General features: G+C 41.7%; 1 protein-coding gene across 1 annotated transcript in view; it reads right to left on the bottom strand.

Annotated features, from left to right (window-relative positions):
* Positions 1-23,641, bottom strand: part of EGFLAM (EGF like, fibronectin type III and laminin G domains) — a 191,857-nt gene extending 168,216 nt beyond the window's left edge. The window contains exon 1 of the mRNA XM_006156308.2: positions 23,298-23,641. Coding sequence (XP_006156370.1) covers positions 23,298-23,394 — 97 coding nt within the window. The 5' untranslated portion in view covers positions 23,395-23,641. The remainder of the gene's footprint in view (positions 1-23,297) is intronic.
* Between the last annotated feature and the right edge of the window lie 1,232 nt (positions 23,642-24,873).

The following is a 24,873-nucleotide window of genomic DNA, read 5'->3' on the forward strand; positions in this document are numbered from 1 at the left end:
GAGAGCCAGGAAGCAAGAAATCCCCCCCCCAGGGGGGATGGCTACCTCACAATCCCTTCTCCTCCATTCTCCTCTCGGGATCTTGGGCATGCACGCACACGTGCCCCATGTGAATTTAAGCCACCAGGTCCAGGACTCGAACCATGGTCGACTACATGGGAGTCGAGAGACATAATCATTATTCCAATTGCTGGTCCCTTAGTGGTCTCTTTTTAAAAAATAAAATAGCTTTGCCCCTATATCCAAATACATTTATTATAATAAATTTATACTTTATAATAAATGAATAATAAATTTATTTTACAAATAATCCCCCCCTTGCTACTTTTTAACTGAAAATAAAAGATCAGTGAGAAAATTATCCCACTAACTTTTTCAATTAACTAACCAATCCAATTGGATTGGATGAGAGTTTCTACTGCAAGTAGATGAAAAGTGTTACTCTATCTAGGTCACAATTGTCATCCTTTTACTTCATAACAGAAATATCATTACTTTAAAATATGAACAGAATGGGTTTCTAGGATATGGATCAAGTTTATAAAGCTTTTTATGTTTATGTATTTTGGATATAACCATTTATTACATATAATCTACATCTACTGGAGAGGTTATTTATCTTCTCAGGATTACTTACAATTAGACTAAGACCCCACACAACTATCTTGAAGCTAACCCTTCTGGAATCACTCTAACGGCCAGCATAATTTCAACTATTATAACAACCTGGTTTTTGCTGGTGTTTAGGAATTGAATTGAGCGATTTGTCAAGAAACAAAGAGATTTTCAATGGGAAAAGAGGATGTTAATGATGTTAGTGATAAATAGGGAGACCCTAGAGGGTCTGCTGGTGTGCTCTTCTTGAAGCTCAGGCTGATCAGGGTTCCAGCTCTCCAAAGCAGGTGTGAGCAAACCACAGCCCATGGGCCAAATTTGGCCCTTGCCCTATTTGGAATAAAGCTGTATCAAGACTCAGTCATGGACATTTACACACCACCTATGGCTGCTTTTGCTCTACAACGACATAACTGAGTGGTTATGATGGAAACCCAATAAATAGAAGTAAAAATAAATAAAATAATACTGTCTGGCTCTTTGCTACCCTTGGCTATAATCTATCAGTTCTATCCAGGGCAGTTCTCTACAAGGTATGACTATAACTGTATTTTAAAAAACTGTTCTGGAACCTGGCCCTAGTAGATGAATTCTTCAAGATTATCCCCAATAATGAGAGGCAAGCCAAGTGATTAACTAAGCCACTGACACTGTCCTATGACACAAATCTCCCCTCAATTTCCTCTTCATGGGTACCTCACTTCAGAGTATGTTTTAAAGATAACTGCAGACAAGGATTTGATACCATACAAAGGCACTTCCTGTCCATGCCCTGACACCCCTACCTCTCCACCTGCAGTTTTCTGTGACTTAGAAGTCAATGCCTCTCACAGACCCTGTAGTTTGGAGCTAATGAGAAGCAGAGAAAGTAGATGTGACTAGAGAGCAAGAACCTTTCTCTGGTCATCTGTTTCTCCAGGCATAGCATTGTCTTAGGAGTCTGTGCTGGCTCATTACCTCTATATGTAGAAACAAAGACTAAATTCAAAAGGCAAGGAGAACTAGTTGATGAAAATAGAAGCTGGACTGCCTACAAATCTCTACCCACCACATGGAGTCACAGAGCTGTAGATCTAGGGGACAAAAAACAAGACCAGGGGTCAGAAGATATGGATCCTAATATAAATTCTACCACTCACTATCTGCCCCACCATAGGCTAGTTAGGTCTCCTCCTGAGACTATACAGGGTTAGGCCATTATCCCTAGGGTCCCTTTTAGTGCTAAAACCCTAGGATTTTTTGATTCTAGCCTTAGGAGGCTGTACTGTTACTGCCAGTGCCCAGCACACAACAGGCACTATATAAGTGCTGGCTATCCTTATTGTCTTGTGAAGGCAAAATGCATGCTTTTAAATGAAAATGTGGGTTCTTCTCTCCACCCATCACTCACCCAGTTGTGACAATCAATGAGCTAGAAGCAAGTTCTGAACAACAGGGCATAATCATAAGCAATGAAGAGTGTAATTCATACTGGCCTTCTTCTTCTTTTTTTTTTTTTTGAGAGGTTTTTGCTATAGGGAGCATGTGCTCGCCAGACAGACAGAGAGAGACAGAGAGACAGAAAGCAAGAAATCACCCCCCAGGAGGGATGGCCACACTGCAATCCCTTCTCCTCCATTCTCCTCTCGGGATCTTGGGCACGCACGCACAGGCGCCTGGCATGAGTTTAAATGAAGGATTTTCTTTTGTTTTGCTTTGCTTTGTTTCCAGTTGTCATTGGTTGTGCTTACCTCTAAAACCCAAGCAGTTGCCCTTCCTGAGTATCTCCAACTGGAGAACTGATCAATCAAAAGGCTATAGTTTGTACTGTAATTTGATAACCCTCCCTCCAACAAAAATCCCAGTATAGGTTCAGATTGAGAACTGGGATTCAGGATCGAGAGTTTCCAAATACCGTTTCCTTCTTCCTATCATACATACAAAACTTTTTCTGTGTGTGTGTTGGGGTGTGGGGAGTGTTGTCTACTAAAATGGTAAACAGCATTCATCATTTATCAGTTATGAGAATAGTCGAACTATTACTGCCATGCCGTAACCTTTCAGGTCTCACTACTCACAGCTGGTCAGCCCACTTCCAACCAACTAGGATCTGGAATGTTTTGCTTGAGACACGGAAGACACAGACACCTGCTCTGTCTGTAAACCTGGCAGGTTGGAAGTATTGGGGAATTAACATCCATCCTCCCAGCAGCCCTCACCCAGCGACTGGCAGAATTGGTATCGATACCCCACCCAACTCCCCTATCCCTCAGATGACATAACTGAGTCATGGCTTCCATACCTAGTCATAAAGTAATTCTCCCATGTAAATTATCTCTTAAGAAAACCACATAAGTGGACCAGCAGTTAGCGTAATGGCTATGTCACTGGACTCCTATGTAGTTCACCGCGGTTCAAGTCAAGGACCCAGTGGCTTAAACTCACACCGGGCATGTGTGCATGCATGCCCAAGATCCCAAGAGGAGAATGGAGGAGAAGGGATTGCAGCATGGCCATTCCCCCATGGGGGTGATTTCTCACTTTCTGTCTCTCTGTCGCTCTCTGTCTTTCTGGCGAGCGCACGCGCCCTATAGCAAAAACCTCTCAAAAAAAAAAAAAAAAAAGAAAAAAGAAAAGAAAACCACAAAAGCACCCTCTCACCTCCCCACTCCCCTTGTTTGTTCTGTTTTCTTTGTATCTTTCAAATAAATTATTTTTATTCAAATCATTGTTTTATGTTCTGTTTCTGGGGAACTCAAACTAAGGTAATGGTTATAACTCAGTTAATTATTTTTTAGTTTGACTAATAAGCATTTTCAACTTTACTAATAAATAGGATACAAGGTTCAAGATATTTATAGCCAAACAATAAAAACATAGTCTAAAAACAACAAAAAGAACATAAAAATCAGCAAAATGTTATGTCTAAACAGCAGTGGGGGAAAGCTGAAGCTTGCTGTAGTCTTTCCTTTGAGATTAAAATCACTGGCATTTTCAAACATTAGCTTCAGTTCATAATAATTTTCTCAAGAGATGAGGTGTTAACTTTTCTTTATTTCACATGAAATAAAGAAACCTCTGAATTCTTAGAATTTTTTAGTTATTTTTATTTGAATAAATAGAGCAATAAAATGATAACTTTATCTTATTTAGCAGCTACAGCATATCAAGCATAATAAACTCATTTTTAGTGAATCATCTCCAAGTTTTGTGTAGTGAACCCATTTTATTAGGAGAGGGTGGTAAATCATATGAAGGTTAATTTTCTGGCCTCATTTCACCTAGCCGGCACATGATGGAATCCAGATTCAAATTCCTCTCAGTCCTCTTGCAAATGTCACGCACAGTTTCCTCACTACGACACTTCCACAGCAGACACATCGCTATTACCCTCAGGCACAAGAGGCATTGAGATTGAGAAAATATAATATGACACATTACTGTAATTATGATATGATTAGGGTTGCCAGATTTAGCAAACAAAAACACAGAACGTCCAGTTGAATTTGAACTTCAGATAAACGATTATTCTTTTGGTATAAGAATGTCACATGTAATATTTTGGGTACACCTACACTAAGACTCATTTGTTCAATCCAATAATTTTTTTTTCAAAGTATTCATTATGTATTTGAAACTCAAATTCAACTGGGCACCCTGTAGTTTATCTGACAACACTAGATATGATGCTTAGCTTATCTTTTAATTCAGTTCAAACATTAATCAACAGCATAATATATTTGACACAGAAGCAATTTTTAAAATTTTTGGTTTTCGTGATAAGAACACTTCACATAAGAGCTACCCTCTTAACAGATTTGACTACAAAATATGACATCATTGGCTATTGGTACAATGTTTGTACAATTGATCTCTAGAACTTACTCATAGAATTTTTATTGCGTCCTAGATATTACCATGATCATTACTCAACACCACACAGCCTTGAGCATATCAGTCTCAATATCTTCTTATCCCAGTGGCCAGCAGATATGGGCCCAGAGGACAAGCTCATTCTCAGAAGATCAAGGTTTCTGTTACACTGTAGTTCCACCATGAATTTACAACAAGCAGCTTAAGCTAAATCAGACCTGATCCTCCGAGAGTGCTGAATGCAAGCTACACACAAATCAAAACCTTCTGGTTGTGCCTAAAGAAAAAAGCAGTAGACCTAGGCCATATATAACAAAGCAATAGTACCGAAATCATTTAAAAATGATTTTCATTAAAAGACTACTTACAGATGTGTGATCAGCTTTAAGAAACAATTAGGGTTATCGTGGTACCCAGAGGTCAGCACCAATAAGAAGCCATTACCATTCCTAAGGTTAAAAGTTAAAGTGGAGAAGTGGCATCATGGAACCAGCTAGAGCTGGAAGCCCTAGAAAGCTAGGCACTGCAATTTTAGAGAGACTCAGCTGCTTCCAGTTGAAGTAATACCAAAGGAGGGGAAAATGGGGTAGGAGGCAAAATAGATTCTATTGCCGATTCTCTTCTGATCTCCTTCTAGTACCTCCCACTGTCCAACCCAAAAGAAGTCAGAGGGCAAATGAGTTGAGTGATGTAGCCAAGGAAGTCAGCCCCATGGAACATGGGGCAAAGAGCTGAGGTAACTGTGGAAAAGGACAAGCCCACCCATAGGTGGGGGCAGAGCAGAAAATGTTGGAGCACCACACTTTATGGGTAAAATTTGTAGTTCTATTTATTTCCTTAATATTTGGTTCATCTTTTCCATCCATCATTTTATTAAGAAAATATTCAAATATATAGAAAAGCAACATAATTAGAATAAACATGCACCACCTGGATCCTACAATGGCTTTATCGCTTATCTATCCAACAATCTCTCTCTCCCCATCTGCTACAGTTTTGAGTGTCCCCTAAAAACTCATTTTTTAAGATTTGGCTGTGACAAATTAAGAGGATGAAAACTAAATTTTATTATGGTGTGGAAAGATGGGGCCATTAAGAGAAGATAAGGATTAAGGTCATCAGGGTGAAGCCCCCATGATGGAGTCCTGGTAGATTTATAAGGAGAAGAAAAATGACATGGACACAGCTGGTCTGCTCTGTTCTTGCCCTCGTGATATGATGCTTTGGGACTCTGTAAGACTCCCACTCTATGTGGCCCAAAACTCCAAACCATAAACTGACTGATCCCTATTTTTATAAGTTGCCCAAATTTAGTTATGTTCTATTATTAGCAATAAGGATATCATCCTTAAGTGAATCTTTTCTTATGGTATTTCAAAGTAAATTTCAGATGTTGGTACACTTGCTCCTAATACTTCTGCCTCATATCATTTACATAGATTTTTTTTTTGGTTGGTTGGTCTGTTTGCTTTTCCTATAGGGTCCACGTGTTCACCAGAAAGAGAGAAAGAGAGAGAGTAAGAAATAACCCCCCTGGGGAGATGACCACCCATACACAGTCCTTTTCCTCTCAGGATTTTGTGCATGCATACACACATTCACCTTGATTTTCAGGCTGCTGGGTCCAGGATTTGAACCACAAAGTTGGCCATGTGGATCCAGCTGCTTTAACCAGAACACCACCTAACTGGCCTACATAGCTCATTTTTAATTGTTATTAAAAACAGCCTATTTTCAGCTCTATTTATAACAGATATTTATAAAGAAGTCAATTAGTCAATGAGTCAATCAATTGGTTGTTTTTCAATAGGGCTGCTCAGGGGCATTCATTCTATAAGGCATGTTTGTCCTTATAAAACAAAAATTGGAAAAAAAAAAGAAAAACCTTTGTACACTCTCTAGCTTTTGGCTGCCTTACCTTCTAGGGATTACAGAATTGATCTTCAGACACGAGCCAAGGTCAGCACAATAAAACTAAACAAGAATGTTGAGGAACTGGAGTACTTACAACCTTACAAACCAGACCCCATTACTAAAGACAAGCTAGCTTTTTTCCCTTCTCCTGTAACGACCTTTCATTCATACCTCCAACCCCATCCCCACACAAGTCTCAATTTCCTTTGTTTTTTAAAGATAGACAGTGAAAAGATGACTGTTGAATATTGGACTATTTTAATACCTCCTTACCCACTGTCTTTTGCTGTATGAGTAAATTGTATTGCCTTTGCTTCGTAACTTCCAAAGACATGATAAAAAGCAGGTCTGAGGCAGTACCACATGTTACTGCAAACTACCTGTTCTCTGGGTATCAAAAATGACATATTTCACAGCATGAACTCTATCAGAGGCTCCTTAAAACCCCACAATTCCAATAGCCTTTGGCGGCATGTGTGTGGGATTTAAATTACATACTGCTGCAGACAGACTCCCTGAGGCATTCCTTTCTCTAAATCATACTGCAGTGTGGGTTTTCAAATGTCTGCATAGATTGAGCAGAAATGTTGGCACATGGAAGTGACACCTTTTCTGTATTTTGCTTGAAGAAACTGAACTCAATTGCTGGGAGCTGGATCAAATAAATCGCACAATGTGGAAACATCTTTGTCCAAAATGAGGCTATCATTGCCATTCCATAGCTATCAATGAAGGCCATCCTCATGCAAGACACTCCACCAGTCAATGGAGGGAATATAAAAGTAGAGAAGTCACAGTGCCTTTCTTGACAGAGTTACCTATCTAATAGAAGATAAGAGTCAGGTACACTGTTCTAGTCCATTCTGCTGCTAGTAACAGAAAATACTGAAACTGGGTGATTCATTAGAGGTTTATTCAAGTCATAGTTTGGAGGCCCAAGGTCCAAGGGCCATCTGGTGAGGTACTTTCTGCTGGTGAATTACTTGGCAAGACAGAACAGACCAGGAACGCATGGTATTTATGTCCACACCTCTCTGTTGCATTCCCTCTTCTTCTAAGTCCATGTCCATCAAGATTCAATCATAGGTGTCCTACCTGATACCTAATCACTTCCCAAAGGCCCTACCTTTCACAACCATAATGACATTGGGTTTTCTCTTAATATCTTCACAATACAACCAAGTTTCAATACACAAACTTTTGGGACACATTCAAACCATAGCAAATACCAATAACATAATAAAAACAAAGGCTGAATGAGAGAAGGGAGAGATGTCTTCTGAATAGGAGGGTGCAAAAAGACTTCACAGAGCCATGGTTGAAAGGGCAAAGATGAGGGAAGGATATTCCAAGGGAACAGATCAACATGCAGACCACATGGGAAAGTGAAAGCATTGGGAACATGAAGAGGTCTATAGAATAGCAAATAATCTAACTTGACTGAGTAGAGGTTACATGTGAATTCAGTGAGAAGACAAGAAAGCAAGTTGAGGCCATATTGTCTCAGATCTCAGATGCTCAGCTTTAGAGCTTGGAAGGCAACAGAGTGTCAGAAAAGCATCTTAAGCATAAGAGTGACATTCAGGGAAGATTATTCTGCAGAAAGTATGACTGAGTCAAAATAGAGAGCAGACATCATTAAAACAGCATCTTTTACATTTATTCTCTTAATGCCATGATAAAGAATGAAGCTAAGGAACATCCTCCTTAGGAAAAGATAGCCACACAACGAATAGGTAAAAATCTACTACTACTATTACTATTACAGTGATGTAATCCTTCCTTCTTGACTTTGTATGAAGCTCCAAACAAATGCTGGCTATTTTTGTTAAATATGAAGCTGACTCTAGGTTTCACCTCAATGACATGAACTTTATGACTAACTTAGACACCAAAAGTCATCATTTGGAGCCATAAGTTTCAAGAATCTATCGTAATATAAAATTAAGGAAATAAATTTTTTTTCATTTCCAGTTTCATGGGCATCTAAGCTCAATTACACATCTGTGTCAATGTTTTCAATATTTAAGGTTATACCAAATATGGAAAAACTACCGTCTCTGTCACTGTACAAACTCAATAAATCATACTAAACCTAATTAAGAGTTTCTAACTTGGAATTCTCATTATATAGCATATGTTTAGGTAAGTTCACATGTATATTTCCAATCATCATATTATCTTATTTATTTATCACACAAAACCTTTGTAGTGGGTATTATGAACCTAAAATTTCAGATTAGAAATCCAAGATATAAAAAGAATAAAATAAAAAGTACTCTGGGATCAAACAGTTATAAATTTTAAAGTTAGAATTTAAGACCAGGTCTGTCTGATTGGAGTGTCGTCATAATTCCTCCAAGGTGAAATGATGTGTGTTCCATGTGTAGGTTGTGGCTAACACCTATCAATTACTTTAAAAGAGCTATCAAATGAATGCTTCTCTTTTCAACCTAATAGTTTATTTAACTACACCAATTAGGAACTCCCAGAACATCAAAGAAATTTTTGAGAAACTAACAGAAAGCCTTGAGACTTGAATGGTAAATCTTGAAATATGCCACATTGAAGGTCTAGCAAACATCGTTTTCTATTAAAGAAAATGACTGTATAGTGAAGGGATGCAAAGCTTCAAAGCCAGGCTGAGTCATCTGAGCTGTCACTGAGACTCCAAAAGAATTATGGGAGATATGTGGGAGGATTCTGGGGCTATCCCTTAGCTACTTCTACAACTACTTCTCAGTTGCCAGTTTCTCTGCTGCCAGCCCTGTGTTCATCAAGTATTTTGCAAAACAAGCTACTTTCCCTGTACATCAACCAGCTGGGAGCATGACTGAAAGAAGTTCCAGGTTATACCATGCATAATGCACATGGAGCTGCTACAAGTGAAGGCTGGATGAGAGGCATGTCATGTGAGCAAGGTCCCTCCTGGCTGCAGAGCTTGACTCAAGAATGCTGCAATGATCATACTTATTCATTACCTGCAGAAACAGCTCTGGCTTAATGAGAAGCAACAAGGGCAAGGAGTTGGACAACTAGGTTTATATCTTGGGTGTGCCTGTTTCCTTTTTGCCAAGTCATCTATCTTCCCAATTCCTCAGTGTGGCAAAGATGACAAAGGTCAAATGAGGTCATTTCTATTTAAGAGCTTGGAAAAGCGCAGTTCAACCAAATGAATCAATCAATGGATCAGTCTACACTATCTTCATCCCCATCGTAGCAGGCTGGGGTATCTACTGGGTCATCAGAAAAGTCATGATGCATTTTTGCATAGATAATACATCATGACTTTTCTGATGATCCAATAGAAAAATGATTTTTAGATTTTTTTTTTGAGAGGTTTTTGCTAATAGGGCACATGTGCTCACCAGAAAAACAAAGACAGAAAGTGAGGAATCACCTCCTGCAATCCCTTCTCCTCCATTCTCCTCTCAGAATCTTGGACACACACACACACATGCCAAGCATGACTTTAAGCCACCAGGTCCAGGACTCAAACCGCGGTGGACTACATGCAAGTCCAGTGACACAGCCATTACACCAACTGCTGGTACCTAATTTTAGATTTTAAGATACATCACTCACTGAATAAATGATTTCACCATCAATAGTCCTTTTTGCTATGGGACACAAATAGAAGAAGCTTCTAAAACACTGTGGTGAAAAAACTAGAGCTTTAGACATTCACTCTAGCCCACTGGGTAGTTGCTTTTCTTTTAAAAGGGGATAGTTTTGTTTTTGTAAAATGTAGGAAATAGGTAGCAACATATAGCATATATTCATTTAGCCGTATATATACTTCTGAACCCTACTGCAGACTGACCTAAGTCTATTCAACTGCTTAGTTTTTAGGTTCCTTTGTTAAATAATGATGCCTCAAGACCAGCAGGTTGTATGGTGCTTAAGGCACTGCACTCCCATGTGGTTGAGTGCCAATCAAGCCCCGGACCCAGTGGCTTGACACTCATGCTGAGTGCTTGTGTATGCATGCCCAAAATCCAGAGAGAAGAATGGAGGGAGAAGAAACTGTGGAATGGCCAGCCCCCTGGGAGGGGTGATTCCTCACTTTCCCTCTGTCTGTATCTGTCTGTCTCTCTTTGACGAGCACATGCACCCCATGGCAAAAACCTGAAAAAGAAAAAAAAAAAAAGATTGCCTCCAGCAAGTAAAGATAGACAGTAAATGACTCCTTTTTTCGAACAGGTTGTGTGCAATAATGATAGTAAATTCCATGCCCAATTCTGCCCAATAGACATGTGCAAAAAGTCATAAAAATTATTATACAACCTGTTCTTGTAAATTTGGTGATGTCTCTTCTTTGATCTTGGAATTCAAAAGCACTGCATCAGAGACAACCCATCACAACCAGTTCATGCTTTTGCTGTGTCCAGAGCTGAACTACATTTCCCAGAATCCTTATAGTTCATTTGGGGCCACATGACCGTGTTTTGTCCTAGCACTTAAAATCTCTCACGCAAGCCTTCTTCCCCTCTATCTTGTAGTCTATTATGAAGATGGTGGCATTAAAGATAGAGGTATTAAAGAAAGAGTGACTCCGGTATTCAAGTTACCATTTGAAAGACAGCAGCTTACAGAGCTGCCCAACCAGAAAGATCTACTTTGGACTTAGAATAAGTGAAATAAAAATTTTATATCAAGCAACCAAGATTTGGAGTGGTTTGTTACAGTTAGTAGTGTTAGCTATTCTGATTAATATAAGCATCTGCTTGTGTCTGCTGAGGCAGAAACATTAACATTTTTTCCCCTTTTAAAAAAATTTTTGTTATAGGGTCCAGACACTCACTGGAGATAAAAAGAAAGAAATCACTCCCAAAGCAGGATGGTCACACCAGAATTCCTTATCCTCCATCCTCCTCTCGGGATTTTGGGTAGGCATGCACACACACCTAGCATGATTGTCAAGCCACCAGATGGTCCAGGACTCAAAACACTATCAGCCATGTAGGTGTCCAGCACCGTAAGCACCATACCGCCTGCTGGCTCCAATATATCAATATGCTAATGGAAAGATCGGCAAACCATCTAGGGGAGTCAGGCAATTGAGTCTACTGTTACATGCCAGAAACACAGGAGTGAATGAAGCTTTAGCTGGACTTCCTAGGCTTGCTGGATTCTTATTCTTTGTTCATACAAAATAAAGAGACACATATAATCTGGCTGGCTAATAGCATATTGCATGATTATATAATATCTGACATATTTTATGATCATTAACAAATTCTCTGGTGGGAATTTGTAATGACATCATTCAAGCATATTCACAGCCACCTTTGGAAGTGGACTTCATAAGAAATTCTTCAGATGATAACTAACCAGCCCCAGAGTATGGATTTCTTCCAGGGCAGAGGCAAAGATTCAAATATTTAACCATGGGTATGGCACAAATACTGAGAGATGAAAATAGATATATACTCTTATGCCAGAATGATGACTGCTAACCTGGATTACTTCAAGTATTAAATAAGGATGTTGGAGCAGAGATTAAAGTTATTCATACAATAAATGTTTATATTGAAGTATTTATAAAATAAATCACAGACAATCTAATAGGCACCTAATTCACAGCCATCAACCACTTTATTTACTTCTCGCTCTAGGAATTACAAACAAAGGATCATGGGACCTATTCCTAAGTGTAAGATTAGATCAACAAAATTAGCCATCTGTCCATGGAAGCTTTAAGTTCAGGTTGTATTTAAGTATTATGTTTCCAACTGCCCAGATGTTACAGAAAAAACGCCTGCTGATACAACTTCATTTGCACAATGTAAACCATTAAATAGCTAATATAAACTTACTGCACCAAGAAAAATAAATAGCATTAACATTGCATTAAATCTGATATAGGGTGCCCTGTCAGCAAACAAAAGTGTTAAAATTTAAATTGCTCAGGATTTGCAAAGTCAGACAAAGAAAGAATCATCAAGTATCTTTTCAGGGAATGGAGAAAGAAAAGACTGGAAGTAAGATGAAAGCATCAGAAAGTATATTTTTGCTTGGACGAGTTGGTAAAGGTAATAATAATTACTATGACTATTGTTAGATAAGAATATCCTATTCTTATGTGACACTTCAGCTTTCTCAAAGCAGCAGTCTGTTTTATTTCTTTTGATTCTTAAAATAAGCTGGTGGGGTTATCCAGGATAATTGGGGGCTTTTTACAGCTGAGGAAATGGAAGGATCATTAGCAGGAAAATTGGACTGAGCCTTCTCTTATTCTATGTCTCTGATAGTGGTTCCTTATTTGCTCCAATCTATTGATCAGACCTGAACCATTTCTTAGCACTCTAGCTTCATGAAGACTTTCAATGGCTCCCAGTTAGATATCAGTCTTAATCATTCCTTTTCAGACACCGTTGTCCCCGCTACCACATCTTGCAAACCTTTGCCCAAGACAGTTTCCAGGCAAAAATTATCCATCACCACCGACGTCACTATTTTGCAAAGGTAACTCACTGAAGTGAGACCACATTCTTGGCAGCCTTATTTTAAAAAAAAAAAAAATCAAGGCAGAGTGGACCAGATAGCTTAATTTGTGAATTGATTTGAATAAAAATATTTACAATGCAATACAAATTCAATCATGTGTAATCATACATTAATGTGTAAGATAAAAGTATTAATATATAAAATCATAAATGCCTGTGCTTATTATTTCTGATGACTGGAAATATACATATTCTTTTAGGGTTTTTCTTTCCTTGTCTAGATTAAACACTCCCAGTTTCCTAAAATTTCTCTTAAAGCATCAGTCTTATAATCCTTTCTAATGCCCTAATACGCGTGTTACCTCTGGGTGGGGGATGGTTCTGAGATGATTCAAGCATGTTACATTTATTGCCACTCCCATGTAGTCAACTGTGGTTCAAGTCCTGGATCCAGTGGAGGAGAACTGACTGTGGTGTGGCCATCCCCCATGGGGTGTGATTTCTCGCCTTCTATCTCTCTGTCTTTTTGGCAAGTGCACATGCCCTATATCAAGAATCTCTCAAAAAAAAAAAGTTTTAATCCAACCTCCAAAAACCCAATGAGAGTCTAAGGTCTGGGTTGTTCTGGTTAAAATAAGGATGTGCAGAGAGCAACTAGTAGCTGCCAGCAGTCACAGCTTGGTGTGGATGAAGGAAGCAGAGATTGGCAGTGCATTGCAGGGCACTTGAGGTGGATGTGCCAAGGAAAGGGAGGCATAGGAAAAGAAGCCTCATCACTTTTGGGCCTCCAAATGTGAACTATGAGCCATCAATATAAAGTCACCTGAAGTTCTTGTTTAGAAGGCAGATATGTGGGATGCACTCCAAAAACTCATATTCACATAAGTTCAGAAATTGCTTGGTCGGGGGCCAGAAACCTGCTAAGGTCTGAGAGAGCCAACTCTGTAGAGTGCACCTTCTGCTGGCAGGAATTCAATCAGACTCATCTGAGTCCCTTTTCCCACCATGAGTTCAAGGGTTCTGGAAGGAGGCAATTGTCTACCAACTTATTTCAGGAGGTTAAAGCCACCTTCTTGAGTCCTACTTCCAAAGGGAGGTCCACAATCAATGGAATCAAAGATGAGTTTGAGGAGATGTTCCCCTATGAACTGCCATTCAGGCTCTGCTGTATCTCCTCACCTATTCCCTTGTTCTATACCTGAAAGAACAGGTATGCTTTCAACATGTGCAGCTTGATAGGCAGCAGCAAAGACAAGAGGCAGGGGGCATGATCAGATTTTCTGTTGCAGTAAAACTACCAAAAGACTGATTTAGTCAGTTGGGAAAAACCACAGCTCTACTTGCCAAGTGGGTGAGTCAGGAGAATACGAAGTATCCACAAGATAACTCTGTGGGAGCTGAGTCCCTGTCTTCCAGAAATCTAGCTCAGAATCACTGGACAAAATTTGGGCTATCGTAACCCATGAACAGATGGACAGCTAATCCCAAAAGACTCCTAAGATTAGTAAAACCCTGGGCTCCGGGTAAGACAACAAAAAACAAGAAACAGCACTTGATTTCTTTCTGGCCAAGTCACTCTTCCTGGAGAAAGAATTCTGAGAAACAAGTACTGCCTCCTGTTAAACTACATTTACCCCTGACCTTGACATCTCTCGTCAGAGAATCAAGGAAAGAAAGTGTGAGAGAGAAACAGAAAGACTGACAAAGACGGAGGGAGGTGCTTTCATAAGGATCAGCTATAATGTGGAAACCAGCAGGAGGGGAAGAGGTCTGATAGAACCAAGAAATCAAAGAAAAACATTTCCTTCATAGTGCTGAACTCAGGGGAAACTAGTAGTCAGGCATTGGCTATCGATAAGTATGTGTACATGTTTCTCAGAGATATGTTCTTGTATATATCCTTGTGTAGATCCACATACATATTTCCCTAGTGACCTTTGTGAGCTCCAGTGTTCCCCAAGTAGCAAGACAACCTGGATCAGCAGTAAGATGGAGTACAGTTGACAGGAAAGGGACTAGAGGGGGGCATGTGACTGCGGAAAAGATGGCTCCCCTCTCCGCAACACACACAGTTTCCTTGTTTTGGGAAGGAGGCTTGGAGGAGAGTTGTAAGTGAGGAAGTAACCCGACTCTGTGAATTTCAGATTAATCAGGGTGGCATTGGGAAAGTAGACCAAGATGACCCCTGACACATGGCCCATGATCCTGAGCCATGCAGCCTCACACTAAAAGCAGCAGAAATCACCTAGAGGCACCTTAAAAACAGAAGACTAGAGACCTGCATCTCTCTAAAGATGACTGTGGCCCCTCAGACCCTGCAGAGAAAACTGGGAACTCTGAGCCCTGACTTGACCTTCTCTTACTGACCCTAGGGCTCAGGTAAACTAGACAGGCAGGAGGAAAGGGAAGTCAGGACTCATGTGCAGTTCTTCAACCCTCTCTCTGTGCCTGAGAGTTAATTAACACCATGATTTCACTGAAATAAATGACGAGCAACCCTAGGCTCTAGGACTCCAGCATCCCCCACCTCACCTCTCAGTGTCCCTTCACCTATTCTGAGCTCTTGGCACCCAGTCCCAGTCATGCCATGGCAGGGTCAGCTCTAAGGACTCAAGTGAATTGAGGAAAAGAGATCTGTACCCTAACTACTCCATTCTGACAGGAGCAGGCCTAATAGCACCAGCCAGTGTGGGCAGAGCACTGCCACAAACCTTCTAAACTGGAGATTACTTTGAAACACTGTCTCCTGCCACAATCAAAAGCAGACTTATAAAACGAAGCCAATACATCCACACACAAGAAAACAAACCTCAACCTACATCTTACATCTCACTTAAAGCTTAACTCAGAATAAATCATAAACTTAAATGTGAAACCTAAAAATCTTCTAGAAAAAAAAAAAACATAGAGTAGCATCATTGTAGCCATGTGTTAAGCTTTTTATAAAAAGCATGAGCCATTTTAAAAATGATAAATTGGACTTTTTCAAACTAAATCTTTAGCTGTTTGAAAGACACCATTAGGAAAATTAAAAGATGGACCAGCAGGTGGCTTGGAGATTAAGGCACTAGATTCCATATGGCCAACAGTGCAATTTGAGTCCCAGACCCAATGACTTGAAAATCATGCTTGGGCATGTGTGTGTACATGCCCAAAATCTTGAGAGGAGACTGGAAGAGAAAGGATTGCATGTGGCTACCTCCCTGGGGGATGATTTCTCATTTTCCCTCTCTCTTTCACATGTGCCCTATAACAAAACCAAAAAAAAAAAAAAAAAGACAAGAAGACAAACCACATACTGAAAGCTGGTATTTACAAAACACATAAAGGAATTGCATCTGTAACATATAAATAATACTCAAAATCCAGTAATAAGAAAAGCACCCCAATTAAAAATAATCAACAGAAGTTTTCAAAGGTCACTTCACCAAAAAAGAGATTCAGATGGCAACTGAGTATATTAAAAATGTTTAATATCAAACAAACATGAAGAAACAAAAAACCAACTATACCCAGTGCTATAGAGGATTTGGAGCAGAGGAACACTCCAACATTGTTGGTAAGCATGTAACATGGTCTAGCCACCTTGGAAAATAGTTTGGTGTTTTCTTTTGAGCTCCAACATATACCTGCTCTATGATACAATTCTTTCTATTGCCAAAAGAAATAAAAACATATCGCCATCTAAAGACTCATATGTGAATATGTACAACAACTTCATTCATAACAGCCTCAAACTGAAAACAACCCAAAAGTCCACTAACTAGTGACTGGTTAAACAAACTGTGGTAATCTAAATAATGAACTACTATACAGCAATAAAAAAGGAGCAACCTACTATTACATGCAATAGCATGAATGGGTCTTCAAAGCATTATGCTAAGTGAAAGAAGGTAGACACAAGGCTGACATTCTGGAAGTAGTAAAGTTACAGGGACAGAAATCTGTTGTTGCTCAGGGCTGAGAGGGATAGAACACAAAGGCTGATGGAAATGTTCTGACATTTTGATTGTGGTGGTGGTAACATTGCCATATATGTTTGTTAGAACTCATTAAACGATACACCTAAAGAGGATGAAATTTACTGTATAAAAATCATACTTCAGTAATGTGACTTTTAAAAAACAGTAATAATAAAGGCAAGAGTGACCCGTTTGCCTGTAGGAATACAGGTGGCTTATGGCATGCTAGTTCTGGTAGATTTCTGGATTTCCCCTGCCCTTCTGCTTGCTCCACAACAGAACCACAACAGTCCCCCTGTGCTTTCCAGTGAGACTCGGGGTGAGAGAGAGCACCGAACTAACAACTACTCAGGAGGATGGGAGATCTGAGTACTAGTCCCAGTTCAACTTCTGGCAAGTCACTTAATCACCTGCAGCCCAGGTTCAAAATGAAGGTGTTTCACGTCCTTCCAGACCTACGATTTGAATCTCTAGTCTAAAAAAGGAATGAAAGCTAGTTAACAAATTGTGTGTCCTCATCACTAAGGCCTGGGGAAATGACAAGGATCCTATTCCTTCTGATCTTCGGAGGTCCCTTTTTCTACCTCCAGGCACTCCAGTGGACCCTCTGTGCCCCACAAACCTTAATCCCAAGAAATTCAACAAGAGAAAGCAAGTGGTTCATCATCCCTCTATAATAATACCCACCCTCATTCATTTTTTTAAGATGTTTTTGCCTTAGGGCCCATGTGCTAGCCAGAGAGAGAGAGACAGAGACAGTGAGAGGGAAAGTGAGAAATCACCCCCCTCCCAGGGGGGATGGCCACCCTGCAATTCCTTCTCCTCCATTCTCCTCCAGGGATCTTGAAAAAGCATGCACCCACGCCTGGGGTGAGTTTCAAGCCACCGGGTCCAGAACTCGAACTGCAGTTGGCCATATGGGTGTCTAGTGATCAAACTGCTATGGCATCTGCATCCCTCCCCCCTTGCCCTCATTCTTATGTATAAGGTTAAGTCGACAGCACCTTCCAAACCTCCATGTCAGTGTCCTAAGTACTTTATTGTCTTTGGAAACCTGGGCATATCCCATGTACAAAAGTTTAAGAGCCATTCAGGCTCCCTACTCAACTCAAAATGGCAGGGATAACAGACTCTACTTGGTTTCTAGAACTCTGTCCATGGGACTTCCCATCCTCAGGATCCAGGAATACGCCCTCCAAGACCAGTTGCATACGCCTGCAAACAGACCTGCTTATGAACTTAGTCCTGAATATTAGAGCCTAGATTTCCATCCACCTTCTAGCTGTGCGCCTTTGGGCAAGAGACTTAACCTCTCTACACCACAATGTTCGCTTCAGTAAAGCAAGAATGACAATAGTACCTATCTCACAGGGCCAGTTGGGTTGATTAAATATATCAGCACTTGTCAAGTTCTTAAAACAGTGCAGCAAGCACGTAATTAGTGTTAGTTGTTACTTTTAATTAGACTTAACTTGAAATCAGTCATTTCTTGTGCATCTTGTCAAAGGCAGAAGTTTTCTTTTTAATGTTCAATGCCTGAAAATGAGCTAGCTTAGGATGAAAAGAGAGGTTGCTTGTGTTGTACCCAAACTAGATTCATACATGAAACTGCTACTTGGCTTTTTTCTTAGCAGAGGTAGGCGGCATGGGGAATTTTCAGGTTGGTTTTGAATCCAAGACTTCTCCAAGAAAGCTGTACTTACCAAAAGTAGATTTAGGACTATGAGGAAACAAGGAAGGTTATACAAATAAAACAGAACTGCTCCAAATAGGCCTGGCCAGGCTACCTTCAGAGGACTGCACACAAACCAATTGCTATGGAGGAAACAAGGTACAAACTCCCATATGGATACTAGCAGGATTTGCTTCACATGTGCCCTATAAAAAAACCAAAAAAAAAAAAAAAAAAGACAAGAAGACAAACCACATACTGAAAGCTGGTATTTACAAAACACATAAAGGAATTGCATCTGTAACATATAAATAATACTCAAAATCCAGTAATAAGAAAAGCACCCCAATTAAAAATAATCAACAGAAGTTTTCAAAGGTCACTTCACCAAAAAAGAGATTCAGATGGCAACTGAGTATATTAAAAATGTTTAATATCAAACAAACATGAAGAAACAAAAAACCAACTATACCCAGTGCTATAGAGGATTTGGAGCAGAGGAACACTCCAACATTGTTGGTAAGCATGTAACATGGTCTAGCCACCTTGGAAAATAGTTTGGTGTTTTCTTTTGAGCTCCAACATATACCTGCTCTATGATACAATTCTTTCTATTGCCAAAAGAAATAAAAACATATCGCCATCTAAAGACTCATATGTGAATATGTACAACAACTTCATTCATAACAGCCTCAAACTGAAAACAACCCAAAAGTCCACTAACTAGTGACTGGTTAAACAAACTGTGGTAATCTAAATAATGAACTACTATACAGCAATAAAAAAGGAGCAACCTACTATTACATGCAATAGCATGAATGGGTCTTCAAAGCATTATGCTAAGTGAAAGAAGGTAGACACAAGGCTGACATTCTGGAAGTAGTAAAGTTACAGGGACAGAAATCTGTTGTTGCTCAGGGCTGAGAGGGATAGAACACAAAGGCTGATGGAAATGTTCTGACATTTTGATTGTGGTGGTGGTAACATTGCCATATATGTTTGTTAGAACTCATTAAACGATACACCTAAAGAGGATGAAATTTACTGTATAAAAATCATACTTCAGTAATGTGACTTTTAAAAAACAGTAATAATAAAGGCAAGAGTGACCCGTTTGCCTGTAGGAATACAGGTGGCTTATGGCATGCTAGTTCTGGTAGATTTCTGGATTTCCCCTGCCCTTCTGCTTGCTCCACAACAGAACCACAACAGTCCCCCTGTGCTTTCCAGTGAGACTCGGGGTGAGAGAGAGCACCGAACTAACAACTACTCAGGAGGATGGGAGATCTGAGTACTAGTCCCAGTTCAACTTCTGGCAAGTCACTTAATCACCTGCAGCCCAGGTTCAAAATGAAGGTGTTTCACGTCCTTCCAGACCTACGATTTGAATCTCTAGTCTAAAAAAGGAATGAAAGCTAGTTAACAAATTGTGTGTCCTCATCACTAAGGCCTGGGGAAATGACAAGGATCCTATTCCTTCTGATCTTCGGAGGTCCCTTTTTCTACCTCCAGGCACTCCAGTGGACCCTCTGTGCCCCACAAACCTTAATCCCAAGAAATTCAACAAGAGAAAGCAAGTGGTTCATCATCCTTCTATAATAATATCCACCCTCATTCATTTTTTTAAGATGTTTTTGCCTTAGGGCCCATGTGCTAGCCAGAGAGAGAGAGACAGAGACAGTGAGAGGGAAAGTGAGAAATCACCCCCCTCCCAGGGGGGATGGCCACCCTGCAATCCCTTCTCCTCCATTCTCCTCCAGGGATCTTGGGAAAGCATGCACCCACACCTGGGGTGAGTTTCAAGCCAACGGGTCCAGAACTCGAACTGCAGTTGGCCATATGGATGTCTAGTGATCAAACTGCTATGGCATCTGCATCCCTCCCCCCTTGCCCTCATTCTTATGTATAAGGTTAAGTCGACAGCACCTTCCAAACCTCCATGTCAGTGTCCTAAGTACTTTATTGTCTTTGGAAACCTGGGCATATCCCATGTACAAAAGTTTAAGAGCCATTCAGGCTCCCTACTCAACTCAAAATGGCAGGGATAACAGACTCTACTTGGTTTCTAGAACTCTGTCCATGGGACTTCCCATCCTCAGGATCCAGGAATACGCCCTCCAAGACCAGTTGCATACGCCTGCAAACAGACCTGCTTATGAACTTAGTCCTGAATATTAGAGCCTAGATTTCCATCCACCTTCTAGCTGTGCGCCTTTGGGCAAGAGACTTAACCTCTCTACACCACAATGTTCGCTTCAGTAAAGCAAGAATGACAATAGTACCTATCTCACAGGGCCAGTTGGGTTGATTAAATATATCAGCACTTGTCAAGTTCTTAAAACAGTGCAGCAAGCACGTAATTAGTGTTAGTTGTTACTTTTAATTAGACTTAACTTGAAATCAGTCATTTCTTGTGCATCTTGTCAAAGGCAGAAGTTTTCTTTTTAATGTTCAATGCCTGAAAATGAGCTAGCTTAGGATGAAAAGAGAGGTTGCTTGTGTTGTACCCAAACTAGATTCATACATGAAACTGCTACTTGGCTTTTTTCTTAGCAGAGGTAGGCGGCATGGGGAATTTTCAGGTTGGTTTTGAATCCAAGACTTCTCCAAGAAAGCTGTACTTACCAAAAGTAGATTTAGGACTATGAGGAAACAAGGAAGGTTATACAAATAAAACAGAACTGCTCCAAATAGGCCTGGCCAGGCTACCTTCAGAGGACTGCACACAAACCAATTGCTATGGAGGAAACAAGGTACAAACTCCCATATGGATACTAGCAGGATTTGCTGGTGTCTGGGGAAGATTATAAATTAGCTGGCTGCTTGTTCACATCATACCAAGCAGGGCACATTCGGTTTTTAATCTGGACCAATTTTCCGGATCAAAAACTAGTCTTTCCAAGGGATGTAAATGAGCCCAGGAGGAAAATTTCCCCTGAAGTTTATGAAGTAGCTGTCAGTTTAACCTGAGCAGCGTTCCAACCTGAAAAGCACTGTTGGGATAAAATTATAAAGTGATGAAAAACTCTTCTAGGCTGAACCTAGGCTAAACACTCCTTCTACCTAGCCTCTGATGTACTTAGTATGCCAAAATAGTTCAAAGGTAGAATTTCCACCATCAAAACCCTATCTCTGATCCAAATAAAACCAAAGAGGCCAACATGGCAGATTCATGGCAGGAAGAACAGAGCGAGGCCCTGAATGAAAATATTTTTAGGAGAGGGAACTACAAAAAATAAGAGAGGAAGTATGGTGAGCCATGTGAGCAGTTTTACACAGCAAGCTTTGTAAAATAAAATTTTTTTAAATTCTGCTGAAATAGACTGAAATCTATCCTTAAAAGAACACGGCCAGCACTGCTCACACTTACGAACTGTGTGTGAGCAACGTTGCTCAGTCTTAGGAACTGTAGTTGTAGCTCTGCACAGTTCAAAACCTGTGACTAGGTGTGCATCAACCTGCAGAATGCCATTGATCATGATGTGGTTACTTAAGGAGGAAAGTTAGGAAGCAGTCCTTCTTGAAGTCCTTAAGGAGTGTGAAGTATGCACGCAGGAAGCAAAACAATTTGATAGAATACTGTCTTGGACTGCTGCTATTATCTCCAAAATGAACTGAACAGTGTAGAAATGGAATAGCTCATCATTTAAGTGTGGTGTAGATTATGATAATGATACTAACTTTCAAGGCAGGTAACGAGGAGCAGGTGACAATAGCTACAGCCTAAAGACTGAAAATGTTTCTTAGAGCTGTAAGGCAACAAGTCATATTTCCAGATAGAGAGATCCCTGAGCAGTGAAAATATTTAAGCAGTTACATGAGAATCTGCCAAGATTGTTTTCTCTGCCCTCTGATAAATTTCCCCTGGTTTGCCTTTCTTACAGAAACATTTGTGAAGATGATCCGCACTTTTTGTGAGGTTGTGCAGACTGTTTTCCAATAAAGTTAAATTGTTTTCCATTGTTCATAAAATATAATTAATCCCATAAGACAACTTGCTTACAAAGTAAGCTAAGAAAAAACAGATTTTTCAGAATTCTAAATATGACCCCAGAAAAAAAAAAAAGAAAATCGTTATTTAGAAACAAAGATCAGAACTTTATTGTTTAGAGTGTTCTACCTCGAAGAATCTCACAACGTAAATCAAACCAAAGTAGACAAAAATATACAAAGACCTTTTACCTATATAAATAGGAAATGCAAGTTGTACTGGTTTCAAGTTCTCTCCAATCCTTTGTAATATCCTACAATATATATATCTCTGTTTAAATGGCAGAGCCAAGACAGAAGTTCCAAACACGGTAAATGGTCAAATTAATCCACCGGGTGCTCCTTTCTGAACAAACTGCCCCAGAATCCACAGCTCTACAACAGTGCGTGGGCAGGACTGGAGTTGGGCAGTCGGGGCTCCAGGCAAACCTTCAGACACTTAACAGGAAATGGCTGGGCTCTGGACAATATGAATTTAATAAGATGTTCTGAGACACAGGCGGAGCTGCTTGACTCCTCTGCACAGTTGCCATCCTCTGTAATTGAGACAGCATGATCGCTGTCCGGGCTCCTGGCTCTCCGTGGTCAAATGCAGAGACCACCGCCTCTCCTGGGGCTGGAAAATACATCATTCTTTTAACAAACAAATATCCCTGGAACTGCCTGAGCTAGGGGGGGAGAGCGAGCCTCTTCTCAGCTCTCAGTGGAGCTGAATCGGGTTAAACTGACGCCGGTCAGGGGAGAAAGAGGCGATGCGTAGCGGGTTTTGCGTCCCCGCCAAACATCAGGACCCGGGCGCTCGGGGGCGTGCTGCCTGCCCCCGCGGCAGACCGAGCGCATTACCTGGTTTTCGGAGGGACGCTCGGAGTGACCCAGCTCTGGGTTGGAGGCTGGCAGCCAGGAGCAAGAAACGGAGCAAGACGCCTCGAATTAAATCCATTTCACCGTCGACGCCTGCAAAGTTTCACCAAGTCCCGGGCGCACAGGGAAGGGGCGTCTCTCGGGGGACGTGGGAGACGCGGCCCCCGCGGATCCCCTGGCCGGTGCGAGGAGGTGTGTGTGTGGCGGGCAAGGGGCAAGGAGGCTGGACCCGACCCTCCAGGTCGTCCAACGAGGCAAGACAGCCGCCGGGAAGTCGGCGTGCAGGAGTGAAGCCGGCTTCGGGCAGAGCTTTTCGGGGAGGCGGGGGCGACGGAGGAGGCCGATGGGGAGGGACCGGCTGGCCGCGGGAGGGAGGGAGACTAGACCGGCCCGGGGATGGAATTACAATCGAGTAGAAGTGAGAGGGGCAGGCTCTGAAACAATTCACTCCTCGCCCACCCCGGGAGCAGACAGGCCGCCCCTCACCCCCTCCAGCGACCCTCAGCTCAGCCGTTCCCCGCTGTGACCTAGATTGGAGCCTGGGAGAAAGGAGCTTCAACCACCAGGGACGCAGGGAGGAGCTAGGTGAGCGCAGGTCCTGGACCCGGTGCTCTGATCCTGACCCTGAAATCTCAAGGCGCCTCCTACCCTCACTGGGCCCTCCTCTAGCCGCGCCTCTGGGTCGCTTCCACCAGGTGGCCGACTTTGCCCAGCCCCGCGGAGGTTGCTCTCGTCTGTTCGGCGCACTTGGGGGAACGAGAGAGGGAGGTGGGTCGTAAATTGCAAGTGAGGTGGGGGTGAGAGGAAGAGGAGGCGGGGCAGGCCGAGTGTGGGGCGCTAAGAAGATAAATGAGATTGAAGGCGCGCAGATGGAGAGCTGGGGCCGGGCCACTCAGACGCAAACGCCTGGTAGAGATTAGGGCCCCGCGCAGGGTCCGCTCTCGGCAGAGAGAGGCAACTGCAGCCTGTTCAGGGCAGGCGACGAGACTCCAGGTTAAGCCTGGCGTCTGGGAGAGGGTGCACGCTCCAATCCCTTGGCGGACCAAGAAGACCCACTAAAAAGGGGTCCTGCCCGCGGGGCTGGGACTGGGGATGAGGAGGGGTCCCGGCCACTAATTCCCGGGATCGGAGTTCCTAGTGGGCTCCCTGGCCCGGGAAAGACCCCCTCTTTTCCACCAGATTTGCTGCCCCAGGACTCAGTAAAACACTCCTTTTGCCGGATTTTGAGGTGAAGGGATTCTCCGGGACACAAGCCCAGACGCGGCCTGGGGTTCTGATCTCCATGGCGGCAAGGCGAGAAAGCAGATAGTACAAATAAACCAGGTGAGAGTAAACTAAGAGGAGATTGCAGCGCTCCCGGGTTCCTGCGGAAAGATCAAAGACTCTAGGAAGTGCCCCGCAGAGGGAGTTAGCTGTGGCTTTGAGGACTGCGGGTCCCACCCCACCTGGCAGTGCCACCAAGGTCATAGACATCCTGGCGTGGCCCTGGCTGGCCATTTGGTGTTAGCCTGTGTTTGAAAGAGCAGGAAGGAGCAGTAGTGACTAATGTGTTACTCCC

This window comes from Tupaia chinensis, unplaced genomic scaffold (genome assembly GCF_000334495.1).
Source record: "Tupaia chinensis unplaced genomic scaffold, TupChi_1.0 Scaffold000489_1, whole genome shotgun sequence".
Classification (NCBI taxonomy): domain Eukaryota; kingdom Metazoa; phylum Chordata; class Mammalia; order Scandentia; family Tupaiidae; genus Tupaia; species Tupaia belangeri.